The sequence below is a fragment of the Abramis brama genome, assembly GCF_963993115.1.
Source record: "Abramis brama genome assembly, chromosome: 8".
Lineage (NCBI taxonomy): Eukaryota > Metazoa > Chordata > Actinopteri > Cypriniformes > Leuciscidae > Abramis > Abramis brama.
The window spans coordinates 28884696-28901984 of record NC_139970.1 but is presented as its reverse complement, the minus strand read 5'-3'; the positions used below and the strand labels follow the sequence as shown (position 1 = coordinate 28901984).

At 39.2% G+C, this 17289-nt stretch overlaps 1 protein-coding gene across 1 annotated transcript in view; it reads right to left on the bottom strand.

Moving 5' to 3' along the window:
• The window catches only part of plekhm3 (pleckstrin homology domain containing, family M, member 3), a 39416-nt gene extending 28313 nt beyond the window's left edge, over nucleotides 1-11103 (bottom strand). Inside the window, exons 1-3 of the mRNA XM_084122496.1 lie at nucleotides 11054-11103; nucleotides 6699-7587; nucleotides 1250-2185 (exon numbers count right to left, since the gene is read on the bottom strand). Coding sequence (XP_083978622.1) covers nucleotides 1250-2185; nucleotides 6699-7152 — 1390 coding nt within the window. The 5' untranslated portion in view covers nucleotides 7153-7587; nucleotides 11054-11103. The remainder of the gene's footprint in view (nucleotides 1-1249; nucleotides 2186-6698; nucleotides 7588-11053) is intronic.
• Nucleotides 11104-17289: the final 6186 nt, after the last annotated feature.

Sequence of the window (17289 nt, the reverse complement as noted above, 5' to 3'; positions counted from 1 at the left end):
AAGAGAAAGAGAGAGAGAGAGAGAGAGAGAGAGAGAGAGAGAGAGAGAGAGAGAGAGAGAGAGAGAGAGAGAGAGAGAGAGAGAGAGAGAGAGAGGCTGCTGAGTGCATGGACGTACCCAGCTGTTCTGTTCTTTTTAGGCTGACACGTCCCATTCAAAAAAAATCTCTTTCGTGGCCCTGAATCAAACAATTAGCTTCCGCACAGAACGCAGAATCCAGGGAGCCTTTGATTCTAAAAGGGGATTTTTTCCACTTTATATGGGCCAATTATCGTCAGGTGCCTGCTGTCCTTGTTCGGTGAGGCTTTCAAATATCCCGCATTAAAAAGCTGGTTGTTACAACCACAGAGGAAAGCGATTAATTTATATCCACTTCAAGGGGGGAAATTTCACACCAGAAAAAGAAAGACAGAGATACTATAATATGACATAACTGTAAGGCCACTAAAGCAAAGCCACAGACATCAACATAATCAAACAGTATTTGGACTGGAGAGATGACGCTCAAATTACAGAGCAGGGTTGGCTTTGTATAAAGGTTGCAAGCTTGTGTGAATGACCATATCATGTGGCCTATGTTGAAAAATGGGGCATTTGGTTTGAAATAATTCTTTAGTGAGTGGAACATCAATTTCTTTGAGGGTTGAGTGAACTTGCTGAATCATTTGACTCATGGAGAAAGGCTGAAGTTCATACAGTCATGGCCTTTTCGAAAGGCAAAATTCAAAGTTAAAGAGTCGATATGAGCTGGCAGCATTAGACCCGTGTTGTCAGATCCAGATCTAAGAATAGAAAAGGTGACATTGCAAAAAGAGCAATATAACACAATGATCATGATTTTAGCTCCGTTTACACCTGACATTAACATCTGTCACGAGTGATACGACCACAAGCGGTCAGCCGAGACACATTGATTATTTTACCTGGTATGTAAATGCATATCAAATGTGTCTCGTGACCACTTGTTAACAGATTTAATTAAGGAGGTTTCTAATTTCATGACTATATACAGGATTTATGACGTGGGCCAAATGTGACACTCAATCATTAAAGGAAAATTGTGATCAGCACTAATTATGCAGGCATGCTTGTGCCATAACTGATACAAATGAATGCGCAATAAGTGAAGACAATTCACTCTTAGTGAATTCCTTCCCGATCATTTTATGATGAATCATGATGAAGCAAACCTATTAGTGAACCAAAAAGCTATTACAATACGAGGAAATGTTGAAAACGTATTGTTCACCTGCACATCGGAAGCTCTGAGCGGTGAGACCCTTTTCTACAGCCAGACAGGTAAGGATACTGAGAAAGCTAGTGGTGACGGATTGTCGTTTAGCTCTCTGGGCTTCCTTGTGCCGTCGCTCCCTGGCTGGCTTACTCCTCATCAGCACTCCGCAGGGGACTTGACTATTCTCACACTGTGGCCGCTGAGCCGTCACCGCTGTTCTTAGGGCCTCCACCCAGTCTTGAGTTTTGGACTCACTCTCTGCCCGCAAGCGCAGCACATCATCAGGGAAGACCGCCTGGAAGCGGGAGCTAGAGCCTCCGTCTTCATCATCCCGCTGCACAGCCAGACAGCAAGCCAGCCGGTACCGCAGCACTGGCTCCGACACCGGGCCTCTTCCCTCGGTCGGGAAGGCTTGCAGCTCGGTGCGGCTCAGTACAAACGTGAAGGCCCTCCAGTTGTTGAGGTCAGTGAGTTGGTGTAGAAGGCCAGCTTTAAGAACATCGGCACAGTGCTGGGTGAACAGTGGTAGGGCCGTGGGACGTACCAGCGGTCGAGGGGCTGGCACGGTCGCCGCGTCTGGATCGGATACGTGGGGGGTAGGTGCCGGCTCCCCTTTGCGATGGGCTGCACGGGCGGCCAAGACGCGTTCCCAGAGGAGTCTACGCCACTCCAGTGCCTCCCACTGGCACGGTGCGCGTAACTGCACACGGGTGCTGTTAAAGAAGACGGCCTGCAGCACACGTCCATCCTGCGTCTGGGGAGCACTCACCCCTTGGCAGTGGGACAGCGAGAGGGCGGCACATAGCTGCTGGTTGCCGCTGCTGTCCAGGCTGTAGAGACGCAACTCACAGGGCGTAAGCTCCACATGACAGGCGGTCCAGCGTCCCCACGGTCCCTCTCTCTGCTCTAGCGTTCCCTGCTTCACCAGGCTTGGGCTGCTCTCCTTATGAGCTTGAAAAGAAAAGTCAGAAAGAGCACCTTTAATACAAATAACAAACTAAAAATGTCTCTAAATAACTATACAATTTTATATGAATATTAGGCCTTTGGCTGCACTGTGTCAAGCCAATGGCAAACCTGTGATTTGCCAGGACAACTTGAGGCAATATTGTGGATCCAATACTTTCTGGTGACTTGCACTATGCAAACAAGACATTTGACTTCTTGATTCTTTTATAACAAGAAGTACATAATTAAATGGAAAGAATTTTATTTGTTTATTTGGATCCCTATTAGCCACTACCAAGGGAGTGTTACATTAGCTACTACCTACTCTTCCTGGTGTCCGACAAGTAAAAATACAAAACTACATTAATCAACAACAATAAAATAATTAAACTTATTGATTTAATTTTCCTTTTCATGTAGAAGAGAATGCCAACATTACTTTAACTAGCAACTGCATTTTTTTAACTCACATTTGTCAAATGATTACTTTTCCAGAGGACTATAGAAAAAAAAAAAAACTGTAGCCAATTTACCAACCCAAAAATGGCAAAATAGCTCAAATAAATGAGAAGCATTATAGAAAAAAACCCAAAAAGGATTCCATTTCTCAAAAGACTTTAGCTAAAATATGTAATTATTTAATCTGTAATTTTAGCCAATTCACCATCAAAAGATGTCCAAATAAATGAGAAACGTATTTTTTTTAAAAGAAGATATTTTTGAACATTACATTGCTCAGAGAACTACAATTTTTTACTGAGGTTGTGAGAAAATCGTAAAATTAAAGGCATGAATGTGAAACACTTACACTAGTCACTAGAAAAATATTGTCCTGTACGAAAAAGGCTATATGGTAATATTATTAATTCATTTTTCATTTTAAATGCCCATCATGCTAGTACCTCCTTCAGTGGAAGCAGTGCCCCCCCTCTCTCATGTTACTCTTGAGCTCTGCATGAGAGATGTTCACATCAATGATGGATGCTATTATGCTACGTGATAGCAGTCTATCCAGCCACCGCAAAGCAGGAAGAACCATTATTGTGTGTTGGGCTGCTGTGCAAACAAAACAGCAAATAGTGACCCCTAATCTTTGGCACTCCTTTCCAGTCCTTCCTTTTTCTGTCCATTTCTTTCATATACACCCTCCTTTATCTCCTTTCCTCTCTTGGTCCACAACACTCCTCATCCTTACAATTCCTTGGCTGGAAACTGCCCGTTTCCCTCTCAACCATCGGGAACCTGCTGTTTTCCCCGTACTTCTGGGCCTGGCCAGACCAATAGAGACAGACAGAGGCCACGAGGAGGGTAAATTAAAAGCAAATGCCCTTGTATTGTTTTCTTTAAGTCTTATCTCTAATGTACCAGTCAAAACTGCACCTTCCATAACATCTGTAACTTATAACGGACAATCCCCTCCCACTTTCTGCTGATAAACTGTGAGCTCTGAAGGTTGGGTTACTTTGAGTAGCCAGCAAAACCTGCGACAGCTGACGTGCTTTGGGCCTCTGGAGTGCTGTTGTGGGTGTTTGGGGACTCCTTGCACTCAGAGGTCTTCAAAGGTGCATAGTTTGCAGCTATTGAAAGAGTCACAACTAATTTCACAGCAGAAAGGACATGAGGCGTGCTGACATGACCCAATTAGCGAGCTGGTGCAAAGCCAGTAGGCCTGCAGAGCCTGAACCTTTCCAAGACCGTTCACTCTGCAAGTTACTAAAACACCTATTTGAGAGAGACTGTGATGCTATACCACTCACAGATAGGCACGAGGGAAACAGTCATCAGTAATGACTCGAAATCTGAGCCAGAAGGGAAAAAAAGCAGACAGAATGGAACAGAAAGGATCTGAGTGAATCCCAAAAGCAATCTGGACAATTTTAAGATACAAAAAATATCCAGTAAATACATTGCTAGAAAAAATATATTTAAAATAAATGCTGTTGTTGTGAACGTTCTATTAATCAAAAATCCTGAAATTTCAAGAAAAATATTGTAAATATTGAAAAATGTTTCTTGAGGATCAAATCAGCAGAATTCTGAGGGATCATGTGATACTAAAGACTAGAATAATGGCTGCTGAAAATGTAGCATTGGCATCACAGAAATAAACAAAACTTTAAAATATATTAAAATATTGTAATGATATTTCACTATATTACGGTCTCTGAAACTAACACATTAACTCAAAATAAATAGTAGTATACCTACACAGTGATGGGTTAATTTGGTTTAGTTTGACATAACAGACCAAAGCAATCAAGCAATCTTGATTGACTCCCTGATCTTTTAACCAGAACCCCTGCAATTTGCTTTAGATTGCGATTTCAGCATAAATCTAATTTAAGATCTGTAACTGTATTCAACCAACAATATAATTGTACTGCTTGAGGTCCAATAAACATGCAAATGAGTAGGCACGACTCGTTTCAGACCTGCTATAATCAAAGAGAAAGCAACACATGGAAGAATCACATCATAACATGATAATAAACAGTGAAATGTTGGGAGTATAATCTCTGTCTACTAACACTTCAATTAAAGACAACTAGTAAGTTCTGTTGCACTGACCTTTTGCTGCTTAAATTTCTGTGGAAACTATGATAGACTTTTTATCCTCAGGATTCTTTAATGAACAGAAATTATTCAAATAGAAGTTCAAAAGAACTGCATTTATTTGAAATAGAAATCTTTTGTGACATTACAAATGCATTTACTGTCATTTTTGATCAATTTAATGCATCCTTACTGAATAAAAGTATTAATATCTTTCTGTAATCCGTTCCCCAAACTTTTGAATGGTAGTGTAATTTTAAACATGTAAAATGTCTTTAAAAAGGTTTCTTTAATAAAAAAATAATAATACATTTTAATTAATTTGAATCTAAGGCCAGTCAAACAAGACGTTGAAAAATGGGTGCAAACAAAGCAGACTAAATTGAAATTGACGCTTGTAATGAACTACAGAGCCAAGTCAAGCATAGCGCAAACACTGACCTGTGCAGTGAAGAGTGTATGGGTTTCTCCAGTTTTAATCAGTAGATCTATCAGAATTAGAAACTGGGTGGGTTGCCAATATCTTAATGTCACCTAGGATTCAATCTCAGTCACTGAACAAACGGTGGGCATTCGAGCATGGAACTTGCTTCTATTTCCAGTTGCTCCCTTTGGCACATTTTGCTGTAATTAACAATTTGCCCCATTAAGTTTTAATACGGAAGCAAGGACAGCCAAGAGGATTGGTATCACCTGCCGATTTGCAAAACCTAGTACTGATTTATTGGATGTAGAAATAAATCAGCCTTTTCGAAATGAGTTAATATAAAATTAAACCAGACTACACTGGATATAAAAAGCTTTAAAACAAAGTGACCATTTATATTAGTGAACGTGTATTTTATTAAATCAAAGTAGCATGTTAATCATAATATGCCTCTGGGTTTCTACTGTTCTTGTTCTGGTATGACCTTGTCTAAATAAACCCTTCAGTAGAAAACACAACAAACAAACTCATTGAACCCCCTCGACATAAAAGGACGTGATTCCTGCAAAGAGCGCAGGTGAGCGGTGTTGACAGAGACATAGACACAACAAATCACAGGTGTGAGGAGATAAAAGCTACAACATCACAAGATGACATTTTAATAAAGTGTACAAAGTGATGAAAAACAATGTCATTTGAGCAAGTGAATAGTCTTATGATGGATAACAGCTGTAATAATACCATCTAAACAGATGTGACACGATAAAGTGCTAATCGATAAAAGTTGAGAGTTTTTTCCAATGTTGAGCTTTTGTCCTAACCAGCCACAACAAGTGACAAGTGGGACAGTGAAATCTCATTGGTCCAAAATCCAACTTAAGGCAACCGGTGGTATATACAACACAATATTCAAGTTCAGGAACTAGCAAATATCCCATTCACTTTCTCCATAGGGGAGCTGATTTTTAATGACAACTTGTAAACCTTTAAAGACAAAGCTACTGTCAGCTATGAAGTTGTTAATCAATGGTATATCCTTTTGTTGAAGCAATCAGCCTGCGTTCTATCAACACATTTTTTAAATAATTGTGTTTAACAGTGGAATTCCTGGTCAAAACTCATTACCCATGATTCTGCAATAATAATAACACATCTAATTTATTGCACTTATAGGAATTGTAGTTCTTTCCATCATTAAAGCTGCTAAGTATACAGTCTTGTACCTTAGTCTTTTTTCCCCAAATGCTTTTTTGGTTAAAATCATTTAATGTGATGATTCACCTTCCAACTCTTCAACAATCTTTTAAAATCCCTATGGAAAAAATTAATTAGACCAAGACCACTAACCAAGTGGTTATATGGCATCACTCAGCATTTTTACTTTCGGTGTGGTTGGACAAATTTCCTGTCGCTGGAATCTTGTAAGTGAAACACCTGGTTTTGAGTGAGATACGATTTGTTTGAACTTGTTGCATCTCTGCACTACACATCAATTCCAATTAAATGCATAAATAATAATTGTAGTTTAATTCTTACCATCTCTGTAGTCGTTCAGTGCCATGTTCTTGAGGGTATTTTTGTCAATGGCTGGTATGCCATTATCGGTGTAAGTGCGGTTGTTGACGTCTGAACGGGAGCGGTTGTGGCCACGTTTGAAGCCGCCATTGGATGAATTGGTGGTTGAGTTCGCCTCTTTGGCATGCGCCGCCAAATCATTGGTGGACTGTGCCCGGTTCCTTTTTCCATGTCGTAGGCCCAGCACGCTGAATGACGTCTGCTCTGCCCAGGCCATATTGCCAGGTGATATCTCCGACTGCTTTCCTGTCAGTAGCCCCCACACGCCACTGGAATTCAACTTGTCCATGGTGGACGCCTCTTTAAGCTTGGGCGGACGTACCTGGCCATCCCCTTGATTGTCAGCGAGGCAGTGCAGGTAATCCTCAGTGGCCTCGAGGGCAGGGCTAATGTCCACGACCTCCAGACCCTCCATCACCTCAACAGTTTTGCCGTCACAGAAGCGGAGGGGTGGGGCAAATGGACCGATTCCTTACGTGTGCGAGGGTAGATAGGGCAGGATCGAGAGGCCTCAAGGCACTGCAGACGGAACATCTGCTGTCTGACTCAAAAGGAGAGTTGCAAAACAGATGGAACACAAAAGCCTGAACCCCTTCCAGTACTGTCACTTTCTGTGCCAAGTCAGCCAACGTTGTTAATCAAGCACCTAATGAGAACTGACCGCTGTGCCAGCTATCAGTATCACCACTGGGTAAGGTGAGGTCAGCAGAACCTGAGTGTAAACTCAGAGCTGTCTAGAACAGGTGTTGCCTCATTCAGACAATTAAATCACTGCAGTCAGTAAGGCGTTGATTCAGTGAGTGATAAATCCAAGGTGGCACCAGGACGTCCTTCCCCAGGGCCAGACATCCTAAATTTAGACAAACAAGAAAGAAAAGCACAACACGGTCAGCAAAGTAACTCTATGGACAGCTGATGTTCTAGTAGTGATGAGCCTCTGAGCAAAAAGTATAACATCAGGAATTGTACAACAGTTGAGCCCCAACTAGTCAATAACCACAAGTAATTTTTCTGACAAACCATGCTCTGTCCCAAACCCTAGTGAGCTTCCTTGCAGTTTACCACCTATATAGACATTTGCCCTCTAAGGTGGCATACTCTCTGCAATTGAACATCATAAGTGACTGATTTTCCAGCAACTATGTGATGAGACATGCGCACTGATGCAACTGATGCTGGTAGGTTAACAACATGACGAATGTAGTACGTCCAGATTACATTCAAACTAAAGATTACTTCTATAAAGAATGTACTTTTCAATGTGGTACTCAACTTGTGATACCTACTCAAATGTGGCATCTACCTATCAGACTTCGGATTCTGTTTGTATCTAACGATGGACAACTTTCCCAGTTGCACCACGTCTTGCTGTTTTTTCAGCATCTTGCACAGTAACTTGTGTAAAGTAAAAAGTAGCTTGTTTCAAGAGTCTGCGCTCTTTTCCATTCCACTTAAATGCAAACACAAAAACGTGTTCTGCGTGAATGCCCCCTAATGCTGCTTCCTTTTGATACAGCCTTCACATCTTTATGAAGAAACGATGTGTCAGCAGCTGAACTTCACTCACCTTGACCTGTATTTACACTAATGGCAAAATCATACATTGTCAATTTCACAATACTACCTTAGCGCCGTGGAATCCATTCAACAGGCTACCTTATTTTCCAGAGCTTCGGGCACACAGACAAACCTGGAAGTTTCCAGCCTCTCCAAACATGAGCATGGCTTGGTTCTTTCTTGGATTTTTGTTTCACATAGTTATGCAGCCTCTCCTCATCTAACTCATGTCTACATCCTCCCGCACTAACATTGATTTCCTCTGCACTCCGGCTCAGTGTCTTTCACTTTCTTTGAACCATCAATTATTAAAAAGACCATTACATCATCTCAGAGAAGAGGCTCACCAGACCCATGAGAATAAACAGAGAAACAAAGAAAGACATATAAAAGCAGACCAACAGACAGCTGTGCAAATGAGTGATTTCCGTTGGTTTAAAACTCACCAACAAAACAAGCAAATCTTCAAATCAAGTAATACTATAAAATAATGAGTATCAAAACTTAAAAAGGATAGTTCTCTAAAAATGATGTCATCATTTTCTCACCATAAAGTCATTCCAAACCTTTAAAAAGAAGAAATTTTATGAAAAGTCTCATGGAAGACAACATTCTTCAAACTCAAGGCACAATCATAGCAAGGCATTGTCACGCTATTATGCTATAAGGAATCATAGCAATATCATGCAAGTACCTTGAAGGCCGTGGATAAATGTGTTCCACAGAAGAAAGAAATTCATACAGGATCAGAGCAACATGAGGGTGTGTAAGGCCTAGGCATTGTAAAGTTTCTGGAGTGACAACTGTATTTCAATATGGGAAATTACAATGATTGACACCATGGTAAACATAAGGCCTATTCAGACAGGACTAGTTTTCCACGGGGACATTAGAGAAATTCATGTTTCACAGGCGTACTTTGCCATTTTAATCCCGTCCGTATCTGCCAAGAAGTCAGTGTTTTTCTCACACAACCTCTGTAAAAATTCTAGGGCATATTACCTAGGCCCTAGTGTTTTTCAGCAAACTCAACGGTCCTCTGAGAAATCTTATCCCGTCTGAATGCGAATGTCTGTGATTACTGATCAATAGTATTATCCTATCGCTTCTCCTCATGCGTTTTTGTCCTACCTGAGCTATCGTTTGCACACCAATCTTCGGCATGCTTTCATTTAGTTTCAATATGGATGGTCTCCGACGAAAAAATAACATATACAATCAATAAATAGAGCCAAGTTGTGGAATTGCGAAGATTGCCCATTTTAATATCAGTCGTGTAAAAGTTATGCACGTTTGTTACAAATAGCCACTGCGATAAACTTGTGAAGTTTACTTAAATAGGATTTTTATAATAAAGTAAAAATTATATTAACAAATAATCAATTAAAAGACACATACGACATACATGATGCACGCAAGCACAGCAGATGACAAATCAGTACATGAAATCACAGACGTTGAGTGATAAGAATTGTAACTCAAATGTTGTTTAGGAGACCAGTCCCGTCCGAATAGGACTTTAGCAACATTTTATGAAAATTTTACAACATAGCGAAAATTGTCTGTGCAGTTTTACAAACAACTTAGTAGTACAGACCAGCAGCCAGCCATGAGAACCAGACCCACAACAGTAAAAACTCGAGCTGGTGATCTTCACACCTCTGCTTGTGGACACACTATTCAGACGTGATGAGGAGGCCCTCTTCTGCCGTTCTATTTTTAGCCATCTCACAGCAAACATCAATCTGCACACTGAGGCAGTGACAAAGCAAAGTTAGGTCCTGCATGTAGCATGTGAGAATCATAAAGTGAAAGCAGTAGAGAGGAGATGTGCACCCTCTTAAATGTCATTTTACACAATATATTCATGTTATTGCTGCAGCAGCAGTGCAATAAATCAGATTTATTCTGTTATACTGTGATGAGCGGTAAGTTATGTGTTATCATAAAATAACATAAAATCATATTATCACAGATCTATGATAATATGATTTTATGGAAACACAAAAACCCCTAACTGCCAGTAAACTAAACTGCTTAATCTTTTGACATGTTACACTAAAAAGTAATGTGGTATCAGATGCTAATGATACCATCCTCAAATAATACAATGGTAAATCTGGTCAATTGTAAAACACCATCGCTACATTTATGCTAGTGTTGTAAGGCAAGTGTTTTCTTTTCTTTTTTTCTCCACTACTGTCAGCTGATGGAGTTTTGGTTCCTTGACACTGACTGCGCTTTGTAAATAAACGTGATATGACTTGACAAAACAGACACAAAACTACGAGCGACGACCCCTTACTTCAGACTGTTCACACCAGACCTTCTTCACTGAATAAAAGCCATAGACAATATTTAAATCGACAAGAGTCATGGATTACTTTAATTAATAACTTGATGTACTTACAGTTCACACATGTGCAGCTGACACACAAGCAAGCTGCGAGATATACGAGAACAGACGTAAAAAATACAACAAAAAACTCTAATATCAAGGTTTGCCCCTCCTCTGAAATAAATTGTGCTTTTATTCACAATTCGCTGATTCGCTTAATTTAGCCGATGACTTCATACCATGATGCTAGTTAGCACTCGGCTACATCAGCTGCCAATAACATTTGTGTCATCCGATTGTGTTTAACTCACAGCGATTATAATACGTTTATGTGTCACTGATAATAAGAGAATGACTATGACACAAAGTACGAGCATGAAAAGACCAGATAATCCGTTATTTGTATGTGAAAGTGACTCACCCGATTCTGTTTACAATCTGTCACATTCAGTTCCGTCAGCAAAAATGCGCACCGGGTAAAACAACATCCTGCGTTAAATGGTTCCGGCTGCCTTTATTTTTTTCATAGGCCTACTACTTAATTTATTTTATTTCGTGATTATGATGGAATTCTTTGTAGTATCTTGGACTACCATGTTAATTCATGGTACATGGACATAATTATTCAGTACCGTGGTATTGTCATCTGACACTATCACTGCATCATGGTACCACCACAGTACATTTCTGTAAGCCAAGTGAGATTTCAGATTTAGGCTACTGTAGTGGAACAACGTATTTCAGTGTTTCCTTGTTAACACGACGATTCACAAAATAATCTGCAAGGTTTGCAAAAGAAAAGCGTCTGTGAGTCACCCAGCATTAATATTATAGGCCTATGCTTCCTGACATCATGCCACCAAGCCTCCATTAGAATCCATGATAAATAGTGAATAATGACATCAGCTGTTGTGTAGGAGTGTGTAAAATCATTTTAGCTACTCTGTAATATTGCAGAGACTTGTTTTATCAATCTCTCTTCTCTCACAAACACCAGCATCATTTGCACATATCTCAGTCATTGGCAACCCACGTGGACCTGGAATGAGATGCCATACAAATTAACACAAAAGAAGTCTAACTACATAAAAGATCTATGCATTCTTAATGTGCAAACTGTGGTCGACATTAAGACTCTGAGCAATAGCGAAGCCAAGTGGTTTGGCATGAGTGGCAAAGATGGGATTTTTTTGTAATAGCCAACAGCCGTTCTTGAAGCCAGCCCTGCATCTATTGTTCAGTGTCCCCACAGAAAAAGAAACATTATTCAAGTCTTTTTCAGGCCACAGACAGAAACACAGTAATTATCGTGGGCTCCGGGCTAAACCTGCGACCTCCCCTCCAATCCTCCTCTTCTCCCCCTGCTACCCTTTCTGAGAGCTCATTGTCTTGACTTGTTTAAAGAAAGGCTTCGTTAATGAAGGAGGAGGGGACATGGACTAATGGGCTCAAATAAGTTCCTCTCCGCGATATTGTTGTGGGATAATGGCGCTACGAGACCCAGCTGTAAACTTGCAGGAGCCATATTGTGCGTGACCTATATAGACCCTCATCTGAACCCGTGCTGAATGCTGATCTGCCCCAGAAAACTCAACGTTTCTCTCCCCCTTCTCTTTTCTGTCTTCTTTTTTCTGTTGTTCTGATTCAATTAAGAGAGTCAGCAATTGGACAGGCCGCTGTAAGTGACATGTAGAGAGGGAGAAGAAGAGAATGGGACACAGCAATTAATGTTGAAACGCTAACCTTGTTAACCTTGACAAAGGTAGCACTTGTACGAAATGCTTGTCCACTTGTGGTTATGAATTTATCTTCATTAATGTTTATTAAAGAAATGTTAACTTTGCTAACCTTGTCAAATGGCAGCAAATATGAACTCTTAGTCCACAATTCACATTTCATATGCATTCATATTTTATCATGTGTACCATTTTTATTATTTTATTTAGCAAGAATGCGTTAACTTGATCAAAAATGACAGTAGAGACATTTATAATGATACAAAAAAATTATATTTAAAATAAATGCTGTTGTTCAAACTTTCTTATATCCTACAAAAGACACTTTGTTAAGCAGCACAACCATTTTCAACAGTGATAATGATGAAAAATGTTTTTTGAGCACCAAATCAGCATATTAGAATGATTTGCCATCACATTAATAAATAACATTTTAAAATATAATAAAATAGAAAACAGTTCTTTTAAATCATAAGAGTATTTCAATGTTTAAATATTTTGATAAAATAAATGCAGCCTTGGTGAACATAAAAATATTCTTTCAAAAACAAACAGCAACAAAAAAATCTTACTGACCCCAAACTTTTGAACATTATAGGACATTTCTGAAGCTAACTTAATAACTATTAAACCGTAACTAACAATACAGTCATACATCTTGCTGCTCCTCAAAAGCTTTGGTTACTGTACCATACGCTCATAAGTTTGCTTCACTGTAAAAAATTTCTAACCCTCCCAAATCAAATTTTTCAAGTGACCGATAACATCTAAATTTTTCAATTGGCCCAAGTGAAATTCTTGTTGCAATAGTCTGTTAACATTGGCTCAATGAGAAATAATACGTCAGACTAATTGAAAAATTTAGATGTTATCGGTCACTTGAAATTTTTGACTTGGGGATGTAATTCTTTTTTACAGTGTTTGTTAAACAGTTATGGATCATACTTGTAATACTTTAGTATTTTTACATGATACTTTTAATTCATAATAAATTTTACTTGTAAATAAACATATCAACCATCTAAAGCCCACTTATATTCCTTTGATAGACAAAGAAGAAATACGTCCTTATAAACAAGGTTGCTATTTTTGGTTTGAACAATATAGTTGATGTAGCATAATTTTCTCAAATTGGATGGAAGTGGGCGCCATCATTTCAGCACCAACTACAGCACAGAGAACTGATCATCAGCATGAAAAAAAAACAAGCCTGAGCCACAGCACAACTATTCCTTTATGTCTTTGAAATGTTTCCTCATATCAGACTCTCATCTCTCTCTCTCTCTTGCTCATATCTTGACCCATGAGCCTCTTCTTTTCACTGTTTGTGTTTTCAGTGTCTATTTGGATTCTGTGCTCCTGCACTGATGACTAAATTATGATTGGGCGTAAGGATAGCAGGGCTTTCATCTGCCCAGCGTTGTTCCACGCTTTCCTCTCCAACACAAAGGGCCCCTCTGCCTCTGCTCGGCCCGCTTTTGAAGAGCAGAGTGGCTATGGGTCCCCATGGAAACCACTGCGTTCCCTACAGGAGAAAGGTGTACTCTCAAACAGAGAGAGAGAGAGAGAGAGAGAGAGAGAGAGAAACAACGTCAAGCCATATCTCAATCATTGATCGCTTTATTAATTTTCAATGTGCAATGTTGCTCTGAAGGTGAAAACATGCTGGTGCAAATGTTGACTGGTTTTGTGACCCGTGTTAAAATGTTTGTAAATGCAAAATATTATATTCGACAGATTTCAATACAAATAAAAGCTACCCCTTAACCTAAACCTTAAAAGTATAGAGTTGGTATACTTTAACCAAACTATAAGTTGGTATCCTGATTGGTAGCACTTTTTTTAACTGAGTTCATGAAAAGCCTGAACTTTTCTTGACAGCTGATGCATAATTGAATTGACCAATGAAATTGACTGCGGGGTGGGGTTTGCATCGCAGTGGCCTTTACTATACTCGAGTCCAGTGACCTCAGCTTGTGCATGTTTTTACGTTCACGTCGGAAAGACCACCGGCCTCTATTTCATATTCATAAGGCTTTACTTCCTGTGGCACAATAGTAATCTTTACTCTAACAATGCCCATGAATGAGTCTCCATTCACACAGGGAGAATCCAATTATCACGGCACAATGGTGACAGTCTGAGGGATGCTGTCTTTATCCTCTCTCTCTCACGCCCGATGTCTTTCCCTCCACTCTCCGCTCTCACTGGGCGTCACAGATATCTAATAAAGTCAAGGACACTTGGCCTGGAGAGTGTAGAAGTCTTTGTTCGGACTATTCGGTACTCAGACACACTCTGATTTTCTGGTCACTTGGAGGAAGTTACATCCTGTAGGCCTTTTAAAGTGCACATTTTACAGTGCTCATGGCGTTTTAATTAATGTATTTTTCCATTTAAACACTGATTATAAAATAATAATAATAAATAAAAAATAATTTGAAAATCTCTGTGTCCTTCGCTGTAGAATGATGGCAGGCTCCAAAAGCCACTAGAAGGCAAGCCTGCAACCTTTAGCCAAAAAAGCATAACGGCTAATGCTAATGCTGCGGTTGTGTCAGTATCAGGGAAGGAGACCAGAGGCTGTTGTTTTTAATGAATGTCAATGGAGAAGAGGCTTCACTACACTGAATAAACCACTTTTGTGAGGAAATAGCTTAATGAATCGACTGCCTGTCCGCTAGTCTTCAACATGTTTTATGCTAAACAATACTTTTGTTGGAAACAATATGTCGATTTTTACTATGATAAAAGGTTATAAGAGAAGGCCAAGAAGGGAATGTCGCGACAGGTAAGACTCATTTGAAGGCCATCTCAATTTGAAGGATCTTTGGAAGGCAGCCTAGGAAGGACGGTAGGATGCAGCCTTCGTTTTGAGAAACACCCATTGTAGCCTATATTGTCTAAAGAAAGTTAAAAAATATCAATGTTTTCTTTCTTTGGCTTTTAGGTTTTATACCAGTTATGATAAGACTTGAATTGTAATGACTATTATAACTGCATGTATAGGCTAAGGCTATGCATATGCAATTTAATGAATAAAAAGAAAATTTATAATTTAATTATAAATATTGTATGTTGTTTAATGAAAATGAAAAAATGAAGTGTTCTTTCTATCGCTGCCAGGTTAGACTTAATTGTAATGATTTATGACTGCTGTGCGGTGTCCGCCTAATGATGATATAACTATTTTAATGAATACATAATTTGAATGAATTAAATATGTATTAAATTACAATTAAGTTTTTTAGTGTAGCAGGCAGCTACTCTTAAATGTAGTTGTATGCGCCCTGCAGTGTCTAATAGCCTACTTTGCAGCTAATAGAGATCTTTTTTCCCGCAGTAAAGCACATTCCACAAACAATGTAATCCTACTGTACGTACATTTACTACCGATATAACACCAAATATAGAACATTTATTCACAAGACTAACGTGCTAATCCACAAGAAACTGATTAACGTAAACTGTAACTGACTGTCATTACACTTTGAACGGCGGGCACTGACGTCACTGCCATTACATGATAGGCTGAGGTGCCTCACGTGATCCAATTTAGCCGTTACGCTTTCTCCAATGGTAAGAGAGACAGCTCCCTGCAGGTTTCTTGCAACAGGTTGTCCGTTCACTCTTCACGTCACTGTGCTGCCATCTAGTGAATAAACTGTCACAATCTCCTCAACTGACAACATTTTGATTTCATCAGATAACAGACACACCACCAAAAATATGACATTTTGCTGCAGCAAAGTTCAAAATGTTATATTTTATGTAAACAAACAGAGTCTGTAACTAAAGTATAATTTCCACAGCATTTTTTTGTAGTCCAGTATTCAATATAGCCTACACACTACAGTTTAAAAGTTACACACAGTAGTGGCCAAAAGTGTATCTGGAGGGGATATTTGGGTTACATTATTTAAGATGTCTTTGTTAAAGTGTAATTATACATTTAAGTAGCCTACTGAGTAATATGGCCTGGGGCCTGTACCATGATGGTATAGCTGAACAAACTCAGGGTTACAGGATTAGTGTGGAGTTGACAAAACCAAACCAATCCAACCAGGCTTTGTTGGTACCATGATGCTGATCATCAACATCTCTGTCAACTCTTAGGAGTTTAGGTGTGAAATCAGTAGCGAACAGCCAATCACATGCTGAGAAAGAGTGAAACTGCGATTCATTTGTCACGAGAGAAGCAGCGCAATTCACTTATTAAATAAAATGATTAAATTATTAAGAATTTAAACAAATTTACACAGCAAGAGGAAAATAGCTGTCTATGAAAGAGGACAACTAAAAGAAAAGGTCTCGCTTCTGTACATCAGTGCAAGTAAAAGTTGTGAAGTTAGTTTATACAGTTGATAAAGGTATTGATAGAATTGAACATTTAAGCTCACATGTAGTCATTGTTTAGCTTTATCTATTGATTCTAAAGTGTATGTATATTGCCTTTATATATTTATTCATTTAAACTCTGCGTAATAATAATTGATAAACTAAAATTGTACATGTGTGATCGATTAATATAATAATTACATAAATACTATCTAAATCATACAAATTTATTATTCTAAATAATCATTACTAAAAGCCAGATGATTTTGTCTTTAAAAATCATTTGCTATGTAGTGACCATTAATTTTGAGTAGAAACTGGTGGAGCGACTTTATACTTTGCTCACAGCTGATGAAACCAAGTTCGGTTTGCAACTTCTTACCTGGAACATAACCTGCCCCGGACCAGGTTAGCCGTGGAGCGTAAATTACTATGGCGATGAACATTGCTAAAAGCCAAACCACTTTCATGGTGCCTAAAACCCAGGGTTTGCGCAAACTAAACTGAAACATACTTGGCTAGCCACCTAAACTGGCTTTATGGTGTAGGCCCCAGGTTTCACAGACAGGGCTAGATTAAGCCA